Source organism: Dermacentor albipictus, chromosome 2, assembly GCF_038994185.2.
Source record: "Dermacentor albipictus isolate Rhodes 1998 colony chromosome 2, USDA_Dalb.pri_finalv2, whole genome shotgun sequence".
Taxonomy (NCBI): Eukaryota; Metazoa; Arthropoda; class Arachnida; order Ixodida; family Ixodidae; genus Dermacentor; species Dermacentor albipictus.
In genome coordinates this window covers 152,616,482-152,636,065 of record NC_091822.1, presented here as the reverse complement: position 1 = coordinate 152,636,065, position 19,584 = coordinate 152,616,482, and the positions used below count along the sequence as shown (strand labels likewise).

Here is a 19,584-nt window from a genome sequence, read left to right as displayed (position 1 = left end):
AAGAGGGTAGCCGTGGCCAAGTGTGAACTGACGAGAGTCAGCTTCTTCTGGAAGTTCGTAACTGTTATCAAAGTCTAAAATGTATATTTTACATTGGCCTGTTTATGAAACTGCATCAATAAATACACAGAGGAACATAGGGAAGGAGTGCACTGATCCCAACGCCCTTCTTGATTGATGTCAGCTATCGGCCAATAGCAGCCATCTATGGGTATCTGTTAAAACAAAAACACTATTTATTTTTCTTATTAAGTAGTATGTGGTATGTTGTGTGAATAATTGTATCAGTCTGACTGCCAACATGGTGGGTCATTTATCTTGCTAAGCTGTTTGTATGTACTTTCCAGATTGAATTCACAGCTATGCGGGACCAGTACATGCGCTGCGGGGAAGGTTTTGTCATATGCTATGCCATCACCGACCGTAGAAGCCTGGAGGAAGCTGCCGAGTGCAGGAAGCAGATTGAGCGTGTCCGCTGTTCAGAGTCTGTGCCCATGGTTCTGGTCGGCAACAAATGTGACCTGGAAAGTTCTCGCCAGGTAAGCTTGCTTTTATTTGTATTATGTTTACCGTAATGCAGGATGCCTCCATTCATCCAACCTCAAGAGGACGTGCCGAGTCATTTATCTGAAGGACGAATTGAAAGGTGTCAGATCTGTTAAGCTGCAGGTTCATGCATCTGCATAAAATTTTTGTACAGTCCACTTCTGTTAATTCGATCCTTACAGGACCGACAAAATTGATTGAATTATCCTGCGGGTCTAATTTAACAAGGTGCACAAAGACACCAAAACGCACAACTGAATCATTTGACAATATTTGCCCAAGTCTAATACGCTTCTAACTGAAATGGGCACCCATTTTATGTGCCCAAAGTGTAAAATTCACGTACAAATTACATTAAAGCTCTGAAACAAAGTAGAAATCTAACATGCAACTGATTTTTTTAGAATGGGTGCCGATTCACTATAGTTAGCTTCAGCACATGGTTTGTACGACCAGATTTGCTGTAATACAGCTGTGTTATGTGGTAAGGCGTATGAACACCGCAAAGCCGATTTAGATTTTGTATCCAATTGCACTGACCAGGCAATTTTCAGTCTATATTCTTTGGAAAACGAAAGGCGCACATTAGAATTGGGGAAAAAAAAGTGTCCAGCAATTACAATGCTCCCTAATGCGAAATTATACTGCAGTTCTATATGTGTTTTCATTTTGTAATATATTTAGGCAAATAATTTGTGACCGAATTCACCGCATTGACTGGTAGTGGGCCAGTGCGGTCAGCGCCTTCGCAGAGGGAGGGGCAGTACGGTAATGCTGGCATGATGAGTGGTGTCAGAGCCAGTTGTGGAAGACGACGACGAATGTGCAAAAAGTGGCACGAGCGTGTTCGCGTGGTTATGCCGAGAGACACCAACGTGCAAGCAGTGGCATGTGGGCCGACACTCAAACCAGGAACGGGTACCTAAAAGCTGTGCTCTAATACTGTACTTGGACATTGTCAGCTACTGTTATTGTGTGGAAATTCTTTTAGGGTAGGCCGGAAATAGACATTTTCGACAGGAGACGGCGTGTGTTCAACGCATTCACTGTTCCTTAAGCTCTGCCGAGGCAGTCGTCACTAGAGGGGTCATTACTGGCGTCACCATAAGGCTATGGCACATGCTTGCTGACTTGTCAAGTTATAATTATTCGGCAAATTCCAATTTTAAGATAGAAATAACAACCCTTTGCTCCATGAAAATGCATGGCCACCGGCTGGGACCTTCGGCCAGGATCGAATTAGCAAAAAAATTGAATTAACCTGAGTTGAATCAACTGAAATCTACTGTACAAGTCTGCTTCTGTACGAAGAGGTTCTTGCTAATTTCACATGCTCACTCGTGCAATCCGAGCACACATCTAGAGGCAAGCTTTTATTTTTGTCACACAAAGCAGAGAGCTTGAAAGACAGCCTGCCCTCTCCTCTAACATCTTGAAGTCTCCAGCACTTTTCAAGCTTGTTCGAATGAGAATCGGCAGAAATCAGCGATTTCTCTGACTGTGAACTCATTGAAGCAAGTAATGTCAGCTTTTGTCTCGTTTGAGGGGTTTATTTCAGAGCCATTGACCCTGTAATTATGCTATGGAGCCTCAATTTCCTGACTGTACAATAGATAATTAATTACGTAACCTTTATCTCGTCCAGTTCAAAATGTGTCCCAAATGCAGCATGGCTTTGGGCATGAAAAAGGGAAATTCATCGTGTTATCAAAACCTGTTGTGGCAGTCTCGTGGTACCAGATAACACTGACACATGCACATACACTACGGCTGTGCTGCCAAAAGTTGAGTCAATTCAGCACTTGCCAGGACAACAGGAGAGAGTGTGCCCCCCTGCATTTCCAACAGAAGCGAACAATTGGAAGGGCTAATATGGCAGCTTTCAATGATGCATTCACTGTATCACCCTTCAACCACCACACTGGGTTGACTGGCGGGCTTTAAGTTGCTTGTGGTATGTGCGACCGCTACCTCTGCTTTCGGTGACATGATGAGTCTTCCTTTTTTTTTTTTTTGACGTCCAAAGACCTGTTGTGCATGGGTTGTATAGAAGGTGCTGCCATAATGTACAGTAGAACCTTGTTCGTATGTTTGGAAAAGACCACGAGAAAAAACACACTAACTGGAAAAACGTGCAATCCGAAGTAACTAAAAGTTTTACAGACTCAATTATTGTTGACATCTACGTAACGTGAAGCGTCGCGCGTATCGTTGTGGCATGAGATGCCGACACGCAGCGAGATGGTGGTGCTCCGGCGGCCTGAGACGTGTTTTGTTGTTTTCCTATTGCGTGGGGTTTTAAGTGGGTGACGGGAAACCGAAACGAAATGGAGCTGACGGGCGATGCCGGATGCAGCCGAAGCGAGACGCAATTCTCACATCACATTGCCTGCAGCAGGGAACGTTGGCGCGTTTGGATTATCGCCCACCATGCACCACATGCTGTAAAACAGATAAATGAGGATGCTTATTGCAATAGGTTTGGCGACGATAGCTGTGAACGCAGCATGCAATGACCCGTACGGAGATTTCCTGGTACCAGAATAATAAAGTGTGCGCTCCATTGTTTTCAGGTGAGACAGGCCGCAATGTACTGTTCGCGATCGCGTGCACCTCGTGCCTTTTCTTGTTCACGTGGGATCTAGCGGCCGGAAAACACATGTGATTGTAGTCTGCAGCAGGGAACGGTGGCACGTGTAGGTTACCGCGTATCAAAAGCATGTGCTACACTTCCGATGGCACCATGTGCTGTGAAACAGATAAGTGAAGATGCTTATCGCAGTAGAATTTGGTGTGATAGTTGTGAATGTCGCATGCGATGGCTCCGGAGATTTGCTGCTATCGAAATGAGAAACTGAGTACGCGCCGGTGTTTTTGCATGAGACTGGCGGGAGAGTATTGCAGTGAAGCTGTGGCGGCAGGCAGCTATACAGTGAAACCTCTTTAAACCGTAGTTGGTCGGAGCTTGCTAAAGGTATATGTACTAAACGGTAGTACTGTTTAACCAAAATAGCATAAGATCGCCCACTCACCTGTCGAAAACGGAACTCAAGAGAGATTGCGATGAAAGGGGGAAAAAACATGCAGTATTTATTCACTTCGCGTGACAAAAGTGTTATTTTTGTTTGATGCCGCGGTGGCCTAGCACGACGACAGCGGCCTCAAACTTACTGAAGCTGGGTGCCAGCTTTTCAGCCAGCCCCCTCTTCTCGGCAAACACTCGCATGGCAGATTCCTCATTGGCGTTAAGTATTCTCCGTGCACGCGCACGGTAGTGCTGCAGAAGTCCAGGGGCGCCTTTTTCATTGCCGGGTGCCGGAGTTTGGAATACTTTTCGTTTGGAATAGGGTTACGTTATCGCGCCCCTGTTCTCGTCGCGACAATTGCATTATGCGGATGACGTAACGCGCAGCTTATGCCACTGTCGGGCTTGAATCGCCCGTGCTGTCGCTTTCCGTGTCGTCCTCATCACTTTCTCTATTTGCCACTTCGGCAACAACAGGGGCAACGATGGCGAAAAGTCTAACCTCGTAGCCAACATGTCTTCGCAGTCACAGCAGCACTGCTGAGCAACTTCTTTGCATTCCAAATGCCGCAGACCGTAGTCAACAGCAGATCCCTGTCGCGTGGCAGCGCCGACTTCTTCGTGTCACATTCGATAGCACGGACGATGTCTAATTTTTCTTCTATGCTGAGCACCCGGCCTCTTATTTATCTGAGCTTCGGCATGACACGAGTCCTCGCTTGCACGACGGCATAACACCCTCTGGCACGGCGTCGAAATGATGTTCACGTTGATGTGGCCTCGCGCGCAAACGCACAGGGCACTTGGAGGCCGTTGTTCCGATCTCTGAGGCTTGTTGTTCTGCCAGGCCGCACGATAGAGACGACGCACCACCATGTTTGTGTGACGAAGAGTTGAAATGCTACGTTTTAACCGATGCGTACACAATAAGCTGGTATGGTTTATGCGGATACAAAACACATTATGTTCAATGGCCGCTGAGTCGGGGATTTTACTTTACTACTTTTAAGACGAAACTACTATTTTAGAGGGTATGGCTTAACGAGGTTTTACTGTATACTGTACTTGCATGGGATCTGGCGGCCGGAAAGCGTATGATACGATTGCAATTAGGCGATGTATCATATAATGTTGCCGAAAAATAGTATTTTCCAGGAACATATGAACAGGTAAAAATGAGCATAACTGTATTGGGTCATCTTTTGTGTTCTCGGTTGCGAACGTTGGCACTGGGAAAACGTACATAACAGGAACATGTCAACTGTACTATACTTGTACGCTTGAGAAACTCGGGCTTCGTACCATAATTATGGAGTTGACTGCTGCTTTGAAAAGCAAGAAAAACAGGACAAAATTTTTTTGTCAACACTCTCCCGACTTGCCTTAACGTCTCAAATTTCTAAACTTCTGTGCTCTTCTACTAACTAGAAAGATGACACGATGATGAATATGACAATGCCACCATGACGATGACCACAACAACGGCAGTTACACTTCACTGATCTAAGAGGGCAAAGAGTTATTTTCGCAAGAAGGCTGAGAACCGCTACTGTTCTGAAAACCACGCAGTAAAAAACTGCTGCTTTGCCTACCAGATTTACTGTATGGGAGGATTGCCCGCTGTAGTGTCTCAAATATGTGCACAGACACCATCACACCTTGATTCTATGCCACGCATACTGTCAATTTAGTGAGTGGGAAAATCGCACGGTAGCGCAGTGGCTGGTGTGTCCGTTACCCAATGCACATTGACTTGAGTTATATTACCAGTTATGGCAACAGGAAAGCTAGAACTTGGCTTAAGCAGCATCATGACCATGACATGACAATGAAGGCACATGTGGCTGCATAACATGACAGAGACATAATAGATTACCTAATGTTGAGTTCTTAATTGTTGTAGCAGCTAAGTCACCTTACTTGGAAAGCAGATTTTTGTCTAACTACAAGGAACAAAAGGAGCAGGGGGGAAAACGGCTATCTGATAATGTTTTTACTTGCGCATGACTCGCACTTTCTTTTATGGAATCTTGGCACAGTGCAGCTTTTAAAAGAGTATAGCATGTGGCTACCCCCTAAAGCAGTGGACGACATTGTGAATGATCTGTGGAATAATTCATGCGCTGGCTACACTCTGTACATGCACATTAATTCAACACTCAGAACCACAGAACAGGTTTCACATCACATAGCTCACATTTTTGTTGTCATGCAGTAGTCACCAGACCTTATTGTAGTACCTAAGCAGCACACCCCCAAGGATGATCATTCTTGCTGCCACCCATGATTTTAGATATTTCAGCAAGACTTTTAGTGACAGTATCAAGCTGATACTAAATGCCATATGTTCAAAACCGAGTCTTTCGTGCAACTTCGTTGTTTTAAATTTTTGAGTTAGAAAGTAAGGAATGGCATGCCAAGTTATGCATGGAACAGCCTGAATGATGTCAAAACTTGGGGCTCACCTCACATTTTCACATTCATTGAGCATGTTGTATACGCACCACAAGATCACTTTTCCGTGTAAACTTTCCACAGTAGTGTGTTACATCATTATATACAGTTGAACCTCAATATAGTAAACATGGATATATTGAATTATTGCATATACCAAACTCTTCCCTTATCACATCGAAAATCACATGCATTTTTAGCTTATGATATCAAACGGGGCCAGGTGTGAAATGGATGTATCGAACTCCGTCACAGACCGTGTCGCCTCTTGTGAGAGGCAATAGGCTTTTCCACAACAGACTTAACATAGCGGTGGCACGGTAGGCGTTTCTGACTGCTACAGGCTAAGATACACTCGTGTACCAATCTCGCCGGAAGTGCCGTTTGACCGAGTGCACTCTGGTGACAGGTTTTCCCTCAATACTCTTCAAAGTTAGTGGCGTAGTGAGCATTTCCAGTTGCTACACTAGGCTACACACTCGCAATAATCGCGCCAGAAGCACTATTTGAGCATAACGGCGCACACAGGCAGCAGCTTGGCTCATTTGACAGCACAGTGCATTTGACATATGTAACTCCTGCTCGGTGCTACTACTAGGGAGGCCAGTGGTAGTTATTGTGGTGTGGTCAGTCTGTTCCTGCATGCGGTGTTGCGATGACTGCAAACTGGAAGAAGTGAACGTCACTGACATTTACTGTGAACCTGGAGGTTATGCGACGCATCTAGAGTGGAACAAAGAAGTCAATCATCGCTGTAGCTTTCGGCATACCGTGTACTGCATGGGTAACTGGTGACATAGTCTGTGGTGACACCACTGGAACCACAGTCGAGTTGACAGATGCAAAGATTGTTGCGGAGGTTACCGTCGATCAGCGTAAGGAAGAGGCTGTCAAACACGATCTCACAAGTACTGATTTTACCCTAATCCTGACTTCGAGGGAGGTTGTGGCTGCCTTGGCCCTTGTATGCTGCTACTGCACTGCTATAGAAGGCATTGGTCTCCCCGCAGGGGCGTCTGCGTAAGCAGGCGTTTGGTGTGTTGCGACACCACGGACCCGAGCACACGAGGGTTGGACCCTCCCGTGTGTAGCCGTGCGCGGCTTAGCCGTGTCCGGGGAAAAGGGGATCCTGGGGGTTGAGCCAATGCCGGGTGCTCGGACCTTTAAGGCCCCTCGGCGGCGGCAACACACCCCTTTGGCCTCGGCTTCACGTAGACGGCACCCCCGGACTGACCCACCCGGGGGAAATCGGTAGTTGCCTTTTCCTGTCTCTTTCTTCCTCCAGCCTTCAACTTTCTCTCACTTTCCATCTTTCCTGTCTTCTCCTTCCTTCCGCTTACTTCCAAATTTTCCAGGCAGCAAGGGTTAACCTTGTGTGAATAGCCAACCTAGGTTATCTCATATTTGGTTATAGTGATAACGTACAGCTGGCGTTTGCAGGACCTGTTCTTACAGTCCCTGTAGCGTCCCCTTGTAGGACTCCACGGTGGGTGGCTGGCGTTATTGCCGAAAACTCAATCCCTTTATGGCAACCTCTTTCCCTCCGCTTCCTGATCGCCCTCACAAAAGAGGGCGCACCGATGAAGTTTTCCAGTTCCTTGGACGTCAAAGACCAAACTTCCCACGTTACCATGTCATCCACTCCGATAAATCCGATCAACAAGTACGAAACATTTCCCCTTTTCTAGTTTCTAGGTCCTTAACTGATGTCCTTGGTCCAGGCTACAAGGTATCAAGGCTGGCAAGTGGTGATCTCCTGTTAGAGCTCCATGATCAGAAACAGTACGAAAAGTTGCCCAGTCTAGTATCATTTGGAGATGTTCCACTAACAGTGACTCCACACCGCACTCTCAACACCACCCGCGGCGTTGTCTCGGATGACGATTTGCTCCAGCTGACAGAGGCTGAGCTCCTGGAGGGCTTCAGCGATCAAAATGTTGTCAACGTGAGAAGAATTAAGATGAGAAGAGATGGAAAAGAAATTCAAACAAAGCACCTAATACAGTCGCCGACCGATTTTCCGGACTCCAAAAATTCGGACATGCCCGATTATTCGGTCAGCTTCGCGGCACCGCCATTCTCCCCATAGACCATAATGTATAACAACTGCCGAAAGTTCGGACACCTTGCAACCTCTCGTCTGATGTTTCGGACACTCCTTGAGCCAACTCGGTCGAGAGCACCATGCACCGACTCTGACCGGTGCATGGTTCTATACATCGTTCGACTTGCTGAACGCCATGTTTGTTTTGAACAGAGCTTCCTTGCTGCCCCACGAAGTGGCGCTACTGGAAATCCCCGCTCATCATCATCGTTTCTGCCTGGTTAGAGTGGCTCTGCAGCAGTTCCGGTTTCAGCTTAGTAAGCCATGTCAAGACAATCCAGCAGCTTATTTGTTTCTTCGCGCACGACGCTGCGAGCAGGCCACGTTTTTCGTTTGTGCGCTGTGTCGAGGTTTCGGTGATCCAACGCGGTGTACGGAAACATCGCGTCAAGTGTCTAATGGCGCCGACAGTGCCCGCACAGACTTCGCTGGGGAATGCCGGCTAGCGGGTGCCGGGAGGCCTAAGTCGCCTTCCGATGCGCGCCCCACCTGACGCGGAAAATGTTCTTCCGAGACCTGCGCAGTGGTTGCATTGCGGTTCCGGACACCGTCTCATTTGACAGTTTCATAGGTGCTGACACTGCTGTATTGACATGCGCAGAACTCGACGACGGCAAGATCATTCGTCAGGTTTCTGCTGCACCGCCGGACGATGACTCAGAGTCGGAAGATTACTCACCATGTGCTACGCTGCCGTCGCATGTGGAGCGTGTACAAGCAGTGACTGTGCTATCAGCCGCTAATAGTGACCGTACGACCCTCTCCGAGATTCAGGCTTATCTTATTGCGCGTAAACGGAACAGCGTGCAACGGCGCATTCACGCTTTCTTCCAAGCCTACTGCCAAGCCCAAATAAGTGCGTGGAAATAAAGGATTTTATTTTTTTTTTCTTAATCTGCTTTTTCGGACACCTGTTTATTCGGACATTTTCGCAGTCCCCGTGAGGTCCGAATAAGCGGTCGGCGACTGTACTCACATTTGCTTCAAGTATTCTGCCCGAATCTGTAGAGGCGGGGTACATCAAGCTCCGTGTCCGACCATATGTGCCGAATCCCCTAAGATGTTTCAAATGCCAGCGTTTCGGCCACAGTTCGCAGAGCTGCCGGGGCCGCCAAACATGTGCGAAATGTAGTGCCCTTGAACACGCCACTGAAGCTTGTAATAACTCTTTTCACTGTGTAAACTGTGACGGGGATTCACGCCGCGTACTCGTAGTCCTGTCCATCATGGAAAAAAGAAAAAGAAATAGTTACAATCAAAGTTAAGGAAAATATATCGTTCAAAGAGGCACGAAGGCGGGTATCATACCTGCCCAAGAAAACCTTTGCCGATGTGGCGCGTCAGGGGGCAGCGTCACAACGGCCTCCGGCGGCTGTCCGACCCTCAAGCAGTGAGTCGGCAGTTACGCCATCTGCCCCCGCGGCGGTTGCAGCTAGCGCTGCTCCGTCAACCGAGGAGAAGGGATCATCGACCCCGAAGGTGGGCGCAGCCGAGGCTGCCTCAACCTCCCAGGTCCCCTCCAGCGCTGGCAACGTCCAGCGCAGCCAAATCCCTCAGGGAACCCCATCGACCTTCGGGCTGGTAGGCGCAGGGGTCTTGCCCTCCAAGGCGGGACTCCCTCTGAAAACCTCTCGCTCGCAAGAGCGCTTGTCCGGCGCCTCACACGAGGCAATGGACACTACACCTGACCCTAAGGCGCACCCAGCGCCTAAGGAGCGGCGAGGCTCCCTCGAACGCTCCAGAAAGAGTAGAACGCCCGTTACAGGGCCTCGAAAGAGCTCTGTAACTTAAGGCATCACCTCCGTTTCCATACACACAGCACTTATTTACCTTCAAAATGGCGATACAAATTATTCAATGGAACGTCAGAGGTCTTTTTAGGAACCTTGATGACGTGCAAGAGCTTATACAAAAACACAATCCAAAAGTGCTGTGTCTACAGGAAACACATTTAAACCCACAACACACAAACTTTCTCCGACAGTATGTCAAGTTCCGCAAAGATCGCGATGATGCTGTCGTATCATCAGGCGGTGTTGCCATTTGTATTCATAAAAGTATCTCCTGTCAGAGTTTACAGCTACAAACCCCCCTTGAGGCAGTGGCGGTTCGAGCTGTTTTCCTAAACAAACTCATCACCATTAGCTCTCTTTACGTGCCCCCACACTACAAGTTAACGAAACACGAATTCCAATCCTTTATAGATCAATTGCCAGAACCTTATGTTCTTGGCGATTTCAATGCGCACAGCTCCCTGTGGGGCGACTCTCGGATAGACGCGCGAGGACGTCTTGTTGAGCAGTTCCTTTTTTCTTCAGGTGTGTGCTTGCTGAATAAGAAGAAACCCACTTATTACTGTCTTGCAAACAATACCTTTTCTTCAATTGATCTGAGCATAGTTTCTCCGTCCATACTGCCTGAACTCGAATGGGAAGTGTGGGCTCACAGTACGTCTCCGCGCACGGCGTCGCCAAGTGGCCCCCGAGAAGTGGAGCCTCACGACGCGGCACGACGGCGCACGGCGATAGACCCACCGCAGGTTCGAGCACCGAGCCGAAAGACCTGGACGGCTCTGGCCGTACGCATGGGCGCTCTCCCAGGAACACACGGCGTCCAGGACAGTTAAGGCGTTTATTGATCCCCAATGGCCAACATGTGCCAGACTGCACCCAAACACACGGAGTACACTCGGCGCCCGCGGTTCCCGATGGCGAGGAAGGCGGGGTACACGCCGCGTCGAACAACGGTTTACGCGCGCGGGCCGAAATGCGTTCGCAAACGCTACCTAGCGCTTCCCGTCACCGACAATGGTCTGCGACGGTTTGGACACGCAAAATGTGACGTACTGAGCACCTGCGACTACCGCAAGGGCGGAACGCAAAGCCACTCAGCAAGCCACACTTACGCAAGCTGACAAAGCACGTGAACGTCCCCAGGCCGGGGCGTTGGGGGACGCAAATAGCTGGTCGCTCACGTACCTTGCAGCTTGCCTCTCATGACCGGCGCTCGTCCCTGTCCCAGCACGACTCCCCCGCGCACGGCGATCGTCCCCAGTCGGGGCTTCTTCCCTACGTCACGCCCCACGACCCAATCGCAGGGCCGCGTAGCATGACGTCACGGGACGCGGCCGCGGCGCCCGGGGAAAACGGCGCGCGGTCGAGGGGTAGGCATTTGGGAGAGGTTTTCCTCGCAATGGCGAATGAGTCCGGAGCCTTAGGCACAGCAGCGACTGCGCCCCGGTAGACCGAAGGACTCCCACATCCCTCTCCCCTTAAATGTCCCTACCAGCTGAGAAATAAGCCGGCGGCATGTAACACAAAGGAAAAGTCCCCTGTATCAGCCAGCATTAGATATTGCAAGGACGGCTACCCTCCTGCCTCCGTTCCAGCCCTTAAACACATATTAAAGAAACGAGAACAATGTAATCAGGGCAGATACACTAATAGCATAGATATTTAACACGTACAGCAAACCCAGTGAAAATCGCGCACAACCACATAACTCAAAGGAAAAACTGTACAGCACACTGCCCCAGAATACCCCCAGAATAAATGTAATATCTGCTACACGAACACACACACACACGCACAGAGACACACACTCGCAAATAAACACTAAAAAAAAGTTAAAGAACCCCAGGCAGGTGGGCGCCGTCCGCGGCTGCGTCCGTTAGAGTCAGCGTGTGCCCCTAATGAGGATAGGGCACTGGGTGCTGGCACCTCTCCACTCTGCGCTGCGCGGGCCATGCCTTCACCGAATGGGGACGTATCAGAGGGGTGCCGATACACCCTCCTGGCACGTCCAGGTGGCCACACTCCGTGTTTTTTGGACTGGTCTCCGTAGCTGTGGCAGGCAGGACAGTCGTTGGAGCAGGGAGTTTCCTTGTGGCTGGAGCGCCTGGCTGTGCCACCCAGCGCCGGCGTCGGCTGCGGCGGCGGCTCCTAGGGGCGACAAGGGCAGACGGCTTGTCCATCTTGAGCGCGAGTGCGCTGCAACTCGAAGCTACCGACGAAGGCGACTGTCGAGACAGAATGACAGCGGGAAGTCAGTTCCGGGCACCGGCAGCAGCAGTGCCAGCAGGAGTAGTAAATGCTGACGCCAGTCGTTTTCAAGAAGGAGCGAGCAGAGATGGGGGGCACAGGATGGAGGGTCGCGAAGCCAGCTGGACGTGGTTTTCGTCCCCTTTTGCACGCGCACACACGAGGCACCTGCGACACGTGCCCTTAGGGCTTGCAACGGATTCGGGCGCAAGCAACACCAATGTCTGAGGCGAGAGGGGTAGCAGCGATGGTGAAAGCCAGCTGGACGTGGTTTTCGTCCCCTTTTGCACGCGCACACACGAGGCACCCGCGACACGTGCCCTTAGGGCTTGCAACGGATTCGGGCGCAGGCAACACCAATGTCTGAGGCGTCCAATGTCTCAAACCTTCCCCTCATCTGACGCTCCCGTGGTCGCACGCCCCCCGCTTTCCGGACACTTACGCGGCGAGTCTCAAAGACGAGACAACAAAAGAATGAGGGCACCAAGCGCCCCTCTACAGCTACGTACAATGGCGATGCGGGGTAAGAAGCGGGGCACTTTGAAAACAAGGCTATGCACACGAGGAAGGCTAAACCTATTATTCAAGCAAGAAGAAATACAAGCACTGAACAAACGGGCAAACTTTTTGACATCTAGTTAGGGCGGGCTGGAACCGTGGCGCGCTGGCCTCTGTGCGGGAAATCCCGAGAGGAAAGAAACACTCGCTCGCAGAGGCAGAAAGCAAGAGTAACGAGTTTCTTTTACCAGAAAGGTCTGGCAACGCGAGGGCGAATTCACAATGGTGGTCGTCGCCTGAGGGGGTATCGATGCGACGGCCGAAAGCGGTCGGAAACACCGGACGTGCTCTGTTCCCCGGAACACCCGAGATCGCTGGGCTCCGGCGCCGGCTCGACTGGCCTGCAATGGTAGGCTTTCAAGTCGGCAATGTGAACGCGGCCCCTGGTTCTCCCCGTCTGAGGATCCGTCAGCTCATACACAAGTGGTGAAAGTCGTTTCTCCACTCGGTAAGGCCCCAGCCATTTAGGAGCCAACGCTGCGGAAAACCCTTTGCTGGCGTCACTAAGAGCGTGGTTGCGTTTAAGCACCAAGTCACCGACCTGAAAGCAGACGTCGCGATGACTCTTGTCATACTGAGCTTTCTGCTGGGCTCGGGCGGCTCCCAAGCTGTCCCTTGCTCTAGAGAAAGCGCGGGCAAGCCGGGAGCGAAGCTGCGCTGCGTACGAGGAAAGGTCCCCTGGCGCATTCTCAACCCCTGCTCGGCGCTGCGTAACAATGGTTAGCGGATTCGCCAGTTCACGGCCAAAAATGAGGAAAGCGGGGGAGAAACTTGTTGAGCGGTTTTGCGCCGTCCGAATGGCGAACGCGAGTTCGTTCACGTGGTCTGCCCAATCCTTCTGGCTCCTGGCAAAGGCCGTGAGCATCGACTTCACAGTACGATTAAAGCGTTCCGTGAGGTTGGCCTGGGGGTGGTAGGGCGATGTGAGGCGATGCTCGATCTGAAGGGATGTACACGTCTCACGAAACACCCGAGAAGTGAAGTAAGACGCATTGTCAGTAATCAAACACTCCGGAAATCCAAAGCGTGTGAAAACTTCCATTAGCTTATCCAACACTGCCCGAGCCGTCACCTTGCGGAGCGGAAATAGCTCCACCCACTTTGTAAAGTGATCGACCACTACCAAAAGGTGCTGAAAGCCCTGTTTACTCTTTGGAAAAGGCCCAATTAAGTCGCAGGCAGCAAACTGCCAAGGCCGCTGACTGTCAATCGGCTTCATTAAACCCGGCGGACGGCCACCGCGAGATTTCACCGTCTGACAGACGTGACAAGTCCGGCAATAACGGAAAACGTCGCGCTTCATACCAGGCCAGGTGACAGTGTGGCTGAGTCTTGCAAAGACCTTAGAGCCACTGAGGTGTCCAGCCAGCGGTTCATCATGAGCGTAGTGCAAAAGTGCGCGCCTCAGACTTTTCGGTATCACCACCTTAAACGGGTTAATTGATTCATCCTCGGTAGCGATATATCTAAGCACGAGCCCATCGTGGTCCAGCAGGTAGGAATCTTCGGAAGTACCAGCAATAAAAGCTGGCCCGGGTACTTCTGCGCTCGTTGCAACACCAGAAACGTTACGGCGCTCCGTTTCCGCTACTCTACCAGCAATTTCCTTGCAAAATGAATCCTCCTGCTGGGCCTTTAGGAGCTCTTCTCGGCTGAAAATAATCGCGGTCCCCCCAGAGTGAGAGCCGGTTCCATTACTTCCTTTTGGAGATACTGCAAAGGCCTCGTTCTCCGGTGTCGTGGTACGCGGCTGTCTTTCTGCGGCTAACTCCTTCTGCACCCGTGCGAGAACATCATGCGCGGTGACATTGTGTTCATTAAAGGCACAGTCATGAACGGTTAAGTTACCACCAGTGCCGGTCGATCTATTCACAACGCTCCCCTTTGGCTCGTTTACAACTATTTCCCCCACTGATGGAGAACTCTCGTCACCGCCCGGCTGTACAACGCCGAAAACCTCTTTTACCGCAGTCTCCTCTATAGGTGGGGACCCGAAGACGGTCTCCCTCTCTTCCTCGGCCACTTCACCGCTCGCACAGGCGGGCGTGTCGGCGGCTTCCGTCTTTCGCCACTCGCCTCCGGCATCAGCCGGGTGGGGAAGCGGCGCACGCGAAAGCGCGTCTGCGACGACGTTCGTGCTCCCCTTTCGGTACTGCACCGAAATGTCGTAGTGCTGTATTAGAAGTGCCCAACGTGCCAGCCGACCCGCAGGTTCTCGAAGCCTCATGAGCCAGCTGAGCGCGCTGTGATCCGTCTGCACGACGAATTTCGTGCCGTCTAAATAGACGTCAAATCTCCTCAGTGCAAACACAATCGCTAAGCACTCCTTTTCCGTCACGGAGTAGTTCTTCTCCGCAGGGAGCAGCGCCCGACTAGCAAAAGCCAGAGGGTGCAGGACACCATCGAATTCCTGAAGGAGGACCGCCCCCAATCCCAAATCGCTCGCGTCCGTCTGAACGACGAATTTCTTGGTCAGGTCAGGCAATCTGAGGCGAGCTGTCTCGGCGATGGCTCGGGACAAGCCGCGGAATGCCTGCTCCTGCTCCGGTTCCCAACGCCACTCCACAGACTTCCCCAACAACTTTGTCAGCGGTGCCTGGAGTTTCGCACAAGATGGAATAAATGACCGGTAGAAATTGGCCATTCCGAGAAAGCGGCGGAGGCCGCGTACATCTTTGGGGGCGGGAAAATCCAGGAGAGCCCGGAGCTTCTCCGAATTCGGCTCAATGGAGCCTCCTCCTAGGGTGAACCCCAGCAAGTGGACTCGAGTTTGCGCCACTTGTGCCTTTGCCGGATTTAGCGTCATGCCCGCTGACCTGATCCTCCCAAGTATGTCCCCAACGTGACGTATGTGCTCCTCAAACGTTTCGGAATAGATCACGATGTCGTCGAGGTAGCACATGGCATGGGACCATTTGGCATTGCCCAGAACCCGATCCATTAGCCTCTGAAATGTGGCTGGGGCGTTGCACAGACCAAATGGCATTCGCTCAAATTGAAACAGCCCACGATGGCACGTGAAGGCGGTCTTTGCTCTGTCCTCGGGTTCCACCTCTACTTGCAAGTAGCCCTTAGCAGCGTCCAGAGTCGTGAAATACTTCGCTGAACCTAGGCTGCCCACAATTGACTCGATGGTTGGCAACGGATAGGCATCTTTACGGGTAAGTGCGTTCAGTCGACGGTAATCAACGCAAAGGCGGAAACTACCATCCTTTTTTGGAACCAGGACGACAGGAGATGCCCAGGGGCTATCGGAACGCTTGATGACACCGGTCGCCAGCATCTCGTTAAGCACACCATCGATAGCCTGTCTCTTGGACAGGCTAACCGGCCTGGGGTTGCACTTCAAAGGACGCGTATCCCCAGTCTCGATCCTGTGGCGTACAAGGTCAGTGCAACCTGGGTCTTCTGTGAACAGGTCGTCATAGCTGAACAGAACTTCGGACATGTCAGATTTTTGTTTGAGCTCCAGCCCTACCGCACGGGCGATCAAAGGGTGGAACAAGCCACCTCGCGCAGGCACGTCTATCTGAGCGGTAGTGCACGCAGAATACTGCGCCAGAAAGGGCTCAACCCCCTTATCTAGCGCGCCGTGCGGGCCCGCCACTCGCTCGGCGGCGACACATGCCGGAGGGTCAGCGAAAAGCCTCAAAGGGGACAACGGTCCCACCCTATAGCCTCCGTTCGCAATGTCTACCACTATACGGGTCTTACGAAGAAAGTCACGACCCAGAATCACGGGAACACTCAAGCCAGGCAAATGAATGAAGCGATGGCGCCTCGTTCGACCATCCCAACGAACAGACAGCCTCGCTGCCCCGCCTGCGGGAACGGAGCCGCTGGCTAGGTTAAAAGTTGCTCGGCATTCGCGCAAGCGAACAAAGCGCTGCTGCAAGAGGGTCAAAACGTCGTCGCCAAACAAAGACGCACTGGCCCCTGTGTCGAGGAGCGCGGCAAATTCGCGACCAGCAATAGTGACAGTGACGAATGGGGCGAATGCATCCGCGGGAAAGCCCGCACGACACACGGAGGGAGCGACAATCACTTCGGTCGGACGTGCGTTCACGCCCGACCCCCATCCCCGTTTCCCTGCCGGAGGGTGCGTCTGGGGCAGTAACGAGCAATGTGGCCCAGCTCACTGCACTCAAAACAGCGGGCTCCGCCGCGCGCATTCCTGCGGTTGAAAGCACTCTGCCCCGGTCGTCCTCCTCCGCCCGCTGCGCTGCCCTCAGGCCGTTCGGGACATGCGTCTTCCGCTGGGCGCGCGCTGCTGCGGATTGCTTGGCGTATTTGAGGGGGCGGATTGGGCCTTTGCTCCGCACTGGCCGCGCTCCGCGCGTATGCATGAGGATCCAAGGCGCGTTCGCTGATTCCCCAAGCTTGCCAGTTTTCAAAGCCCACCGCAAAGGTGGAATGCGCGGGCGATTGCTGTTGGCGTGAACGGAAAAGGGTTCCCGTCCATGCACAGCGCGGCTCTAGCGCCTCGCTTGCGGGCGGTGGAGGGCGGTAGGCACGCATGGCCAGCAGGTCGCCTTGTATACGCTTGGCCTCGGCGGCCATGTCCTCCAGATCACGGAACCGACTTCCGCGCAGGTAGGCCGCAAAGGTTGGGTGAGCCTGCCTTATCACCCTCTCGACTCTCTCGTCGCTGGAGGCCGTCGGCTCCGCCATCTGGAACAGCTCCTCCATCGCTCGCACATACTCGAGGAGTGATTCGTCCGGGGCTTGTGTCCGCAACTCGAGCTCGCGCCGCATTCTACGATAGTAGTCGACAGGCAAAAATTCGTGGCGGAGAGCCGCCTTGAAATCTTCGAGCGTCGTTGCGCGGTGGCCGGAAAGCCTGTACCACTGTGCTGCTCGCTCTGTAAGAGCAACGGGCACAACCCGAGCCAGCATTTCGCGGTCATCAAGCCCCACAGCTGCCTGATAGTGCGCCATACTGTCAAGGAAGTCTGTGACACTAACCGCATCCGCGTACCCGCGATATGTGGGCACTGCCAGCTTAACCACCGGCCGCGAGTGCCTTGGCGACTCCAAGGAAGTCCGGAGGGCACTCGAAAGGGACTCAATTAGTCGCGTGGCTTCGCCAAGCAACGCCCTCGCGTCCGGTGCGCTTGTCTCATCAGGAGCGTCTGCAGGCGGGATTTGGGCAGGCTGGGGCACCTGCAACCCTCCCCTCATTTCGGTTAGCGGTATCTCGCTCAACCCTACGCGACTCGAGGCCACCTCGCCACCTCGCACAACGGTGCTCGCGGCAGGCGGTAACCCCCTACTCCCTCCGCGCTCGCCGTCGGTGGTGGAGGCCAACGCCGCGAAGCTGCTCAATGCGGGTGGGGTTCGCGGCAGTCTCCCCTCTTCCATGGCGGCAAGCTCATCGTTGCTTATCGCTGCATTGAGAGATCCACGCCCGTCGTGGAGCGGCGTGGACATATCACACGCATCTGGTAGGTTTGCGCCAACTAAGCTTGCACTCCGTGGTTCGTGCTCTGGGAGTTGAGCTGTGCCTCCACGCTCGACACCAGCATCGGCTGAGTAATCGAACAGGGCGACATTCGCGAGAGTCGTCAACAATGACGACTCCTTGAAGCTGGAAAACATGGCACGGCCGGCCGATCAAGCGGGTCTCCGGCTCGTTACGCACCGCAGCAATGCAAAGGCAGTTACTGCCCCATGTTGGGCGCCAAAATGTGGGCTCACAGTACGTCTCCGCGCACGGCGTCGCCAAGTGGCCCCCGAGAAGTGGAGCCTCACGACGCGGCACGACGGCGCACGGCGATAGACCCACCGCAGGTTCAAGCACCGAGCCGAAAGACCTGGACGGCTCTGGCCGTACACATGGGCGCTCTCCCAGGAACACACGGCGTCCAGGACAGTTAAGGCGTTTATTGATCCCCAATGGCCAACATGTGCCAGACTGCACCCAAACACACGGAGTACACTCGGCGCCCGCGGTTCCCGATGGCGAGGAAGGCGGGGTACACGCCGCGTCGAACAATGGTTTACGCGCGCGGGCCGAAATGCGTTCGCAAACGCTACCTAGCGCTTCCCGTCACCGACAATGGTCTGCGACGGTTCGGACACGCAAAATGTGACGCACTGAGCACCTGCGACTACCGCAAGGGCGGAACGCAAAGCCACTCAGCAAGCCACACTTACGCAAGCTGACAAAGCACGTGAACGTCCCCAGGCCGGGGCGTTGGGGGACGCAAATAGCTGGTCGCTCACGTACCTTGCAGCTTGCCTCTCGTGACCGGCGCTCGTCCCTGTCCCAGCACGACTCCCCCGCGCACGGCGATCGTCCCCAGTCGGGGCTTCTTCCCTACGTCACGCCCCACGACCCAATCGCAGGGCCGCGTAGCATGACGTCACGGGACGCGGCCGCGGTGCCCGGGGAAAACGGCGCGCGGTCGAGGGGTAGGCATTTGGGAGAGGTTTTCCTCACAATGGCGAATGAGTCCGGAGCCTTAGGCACAGCAGCGACTGCGCCCCGGTAGACCGAAGGACTCCCACAGAAGTTACAAATAATCCCTACGGAAGCGACCACTTCCCCATACTATTAAGAACACTTAAAGAAAATGAATATCTACCACAGGCTCCTAGGTGGAAGATTGACACAGCAGACTGGGAGGAATTCCGAAATTTAACTAGTATATCATGGGATGACATGTGTTCTTTAGAAATCGATGCTGCTGTGGAATTCTTCACAGCCTTCATAATGGATGCCGCATGTAAATGCATACGTGAAGTAAGTGGCTCGGCATGCAAACGGCATGTCCCGTGGTGGAATGATGAATGTAGAGTCGCACGTAGGAATCAAAACAAGGCGTGGGGGTTGCTACGTGCTTCGCCAACTGCAG

General features: G+C 52.7%; 1 protein-coding gene across 3 annotated transcripts in view; it reads left to right on the top strand.

Annotated features, from left to right (window-relative positions):
• LOC135899861 (GTP-binding protein Rit2-like) overlaps positions 1-19,584 on the top strand; it is a 48,960-nt gene that overhangs the window by 15,968 nt on the left and 13,408 nt on the right. For all 3 annotated transcript variants that reach the window (XM_065429254.1, XM_065429255.1, XM_065429256.2), the window contains exon 5: positions 348-539. In XM_065429254.1, coding sequence (XP_065285326.1) covers positions 348-539 — 192 coding nt within the window. The remainder of the gene's footprint in view (positions 1-347; positions 540-19,584) is intronic.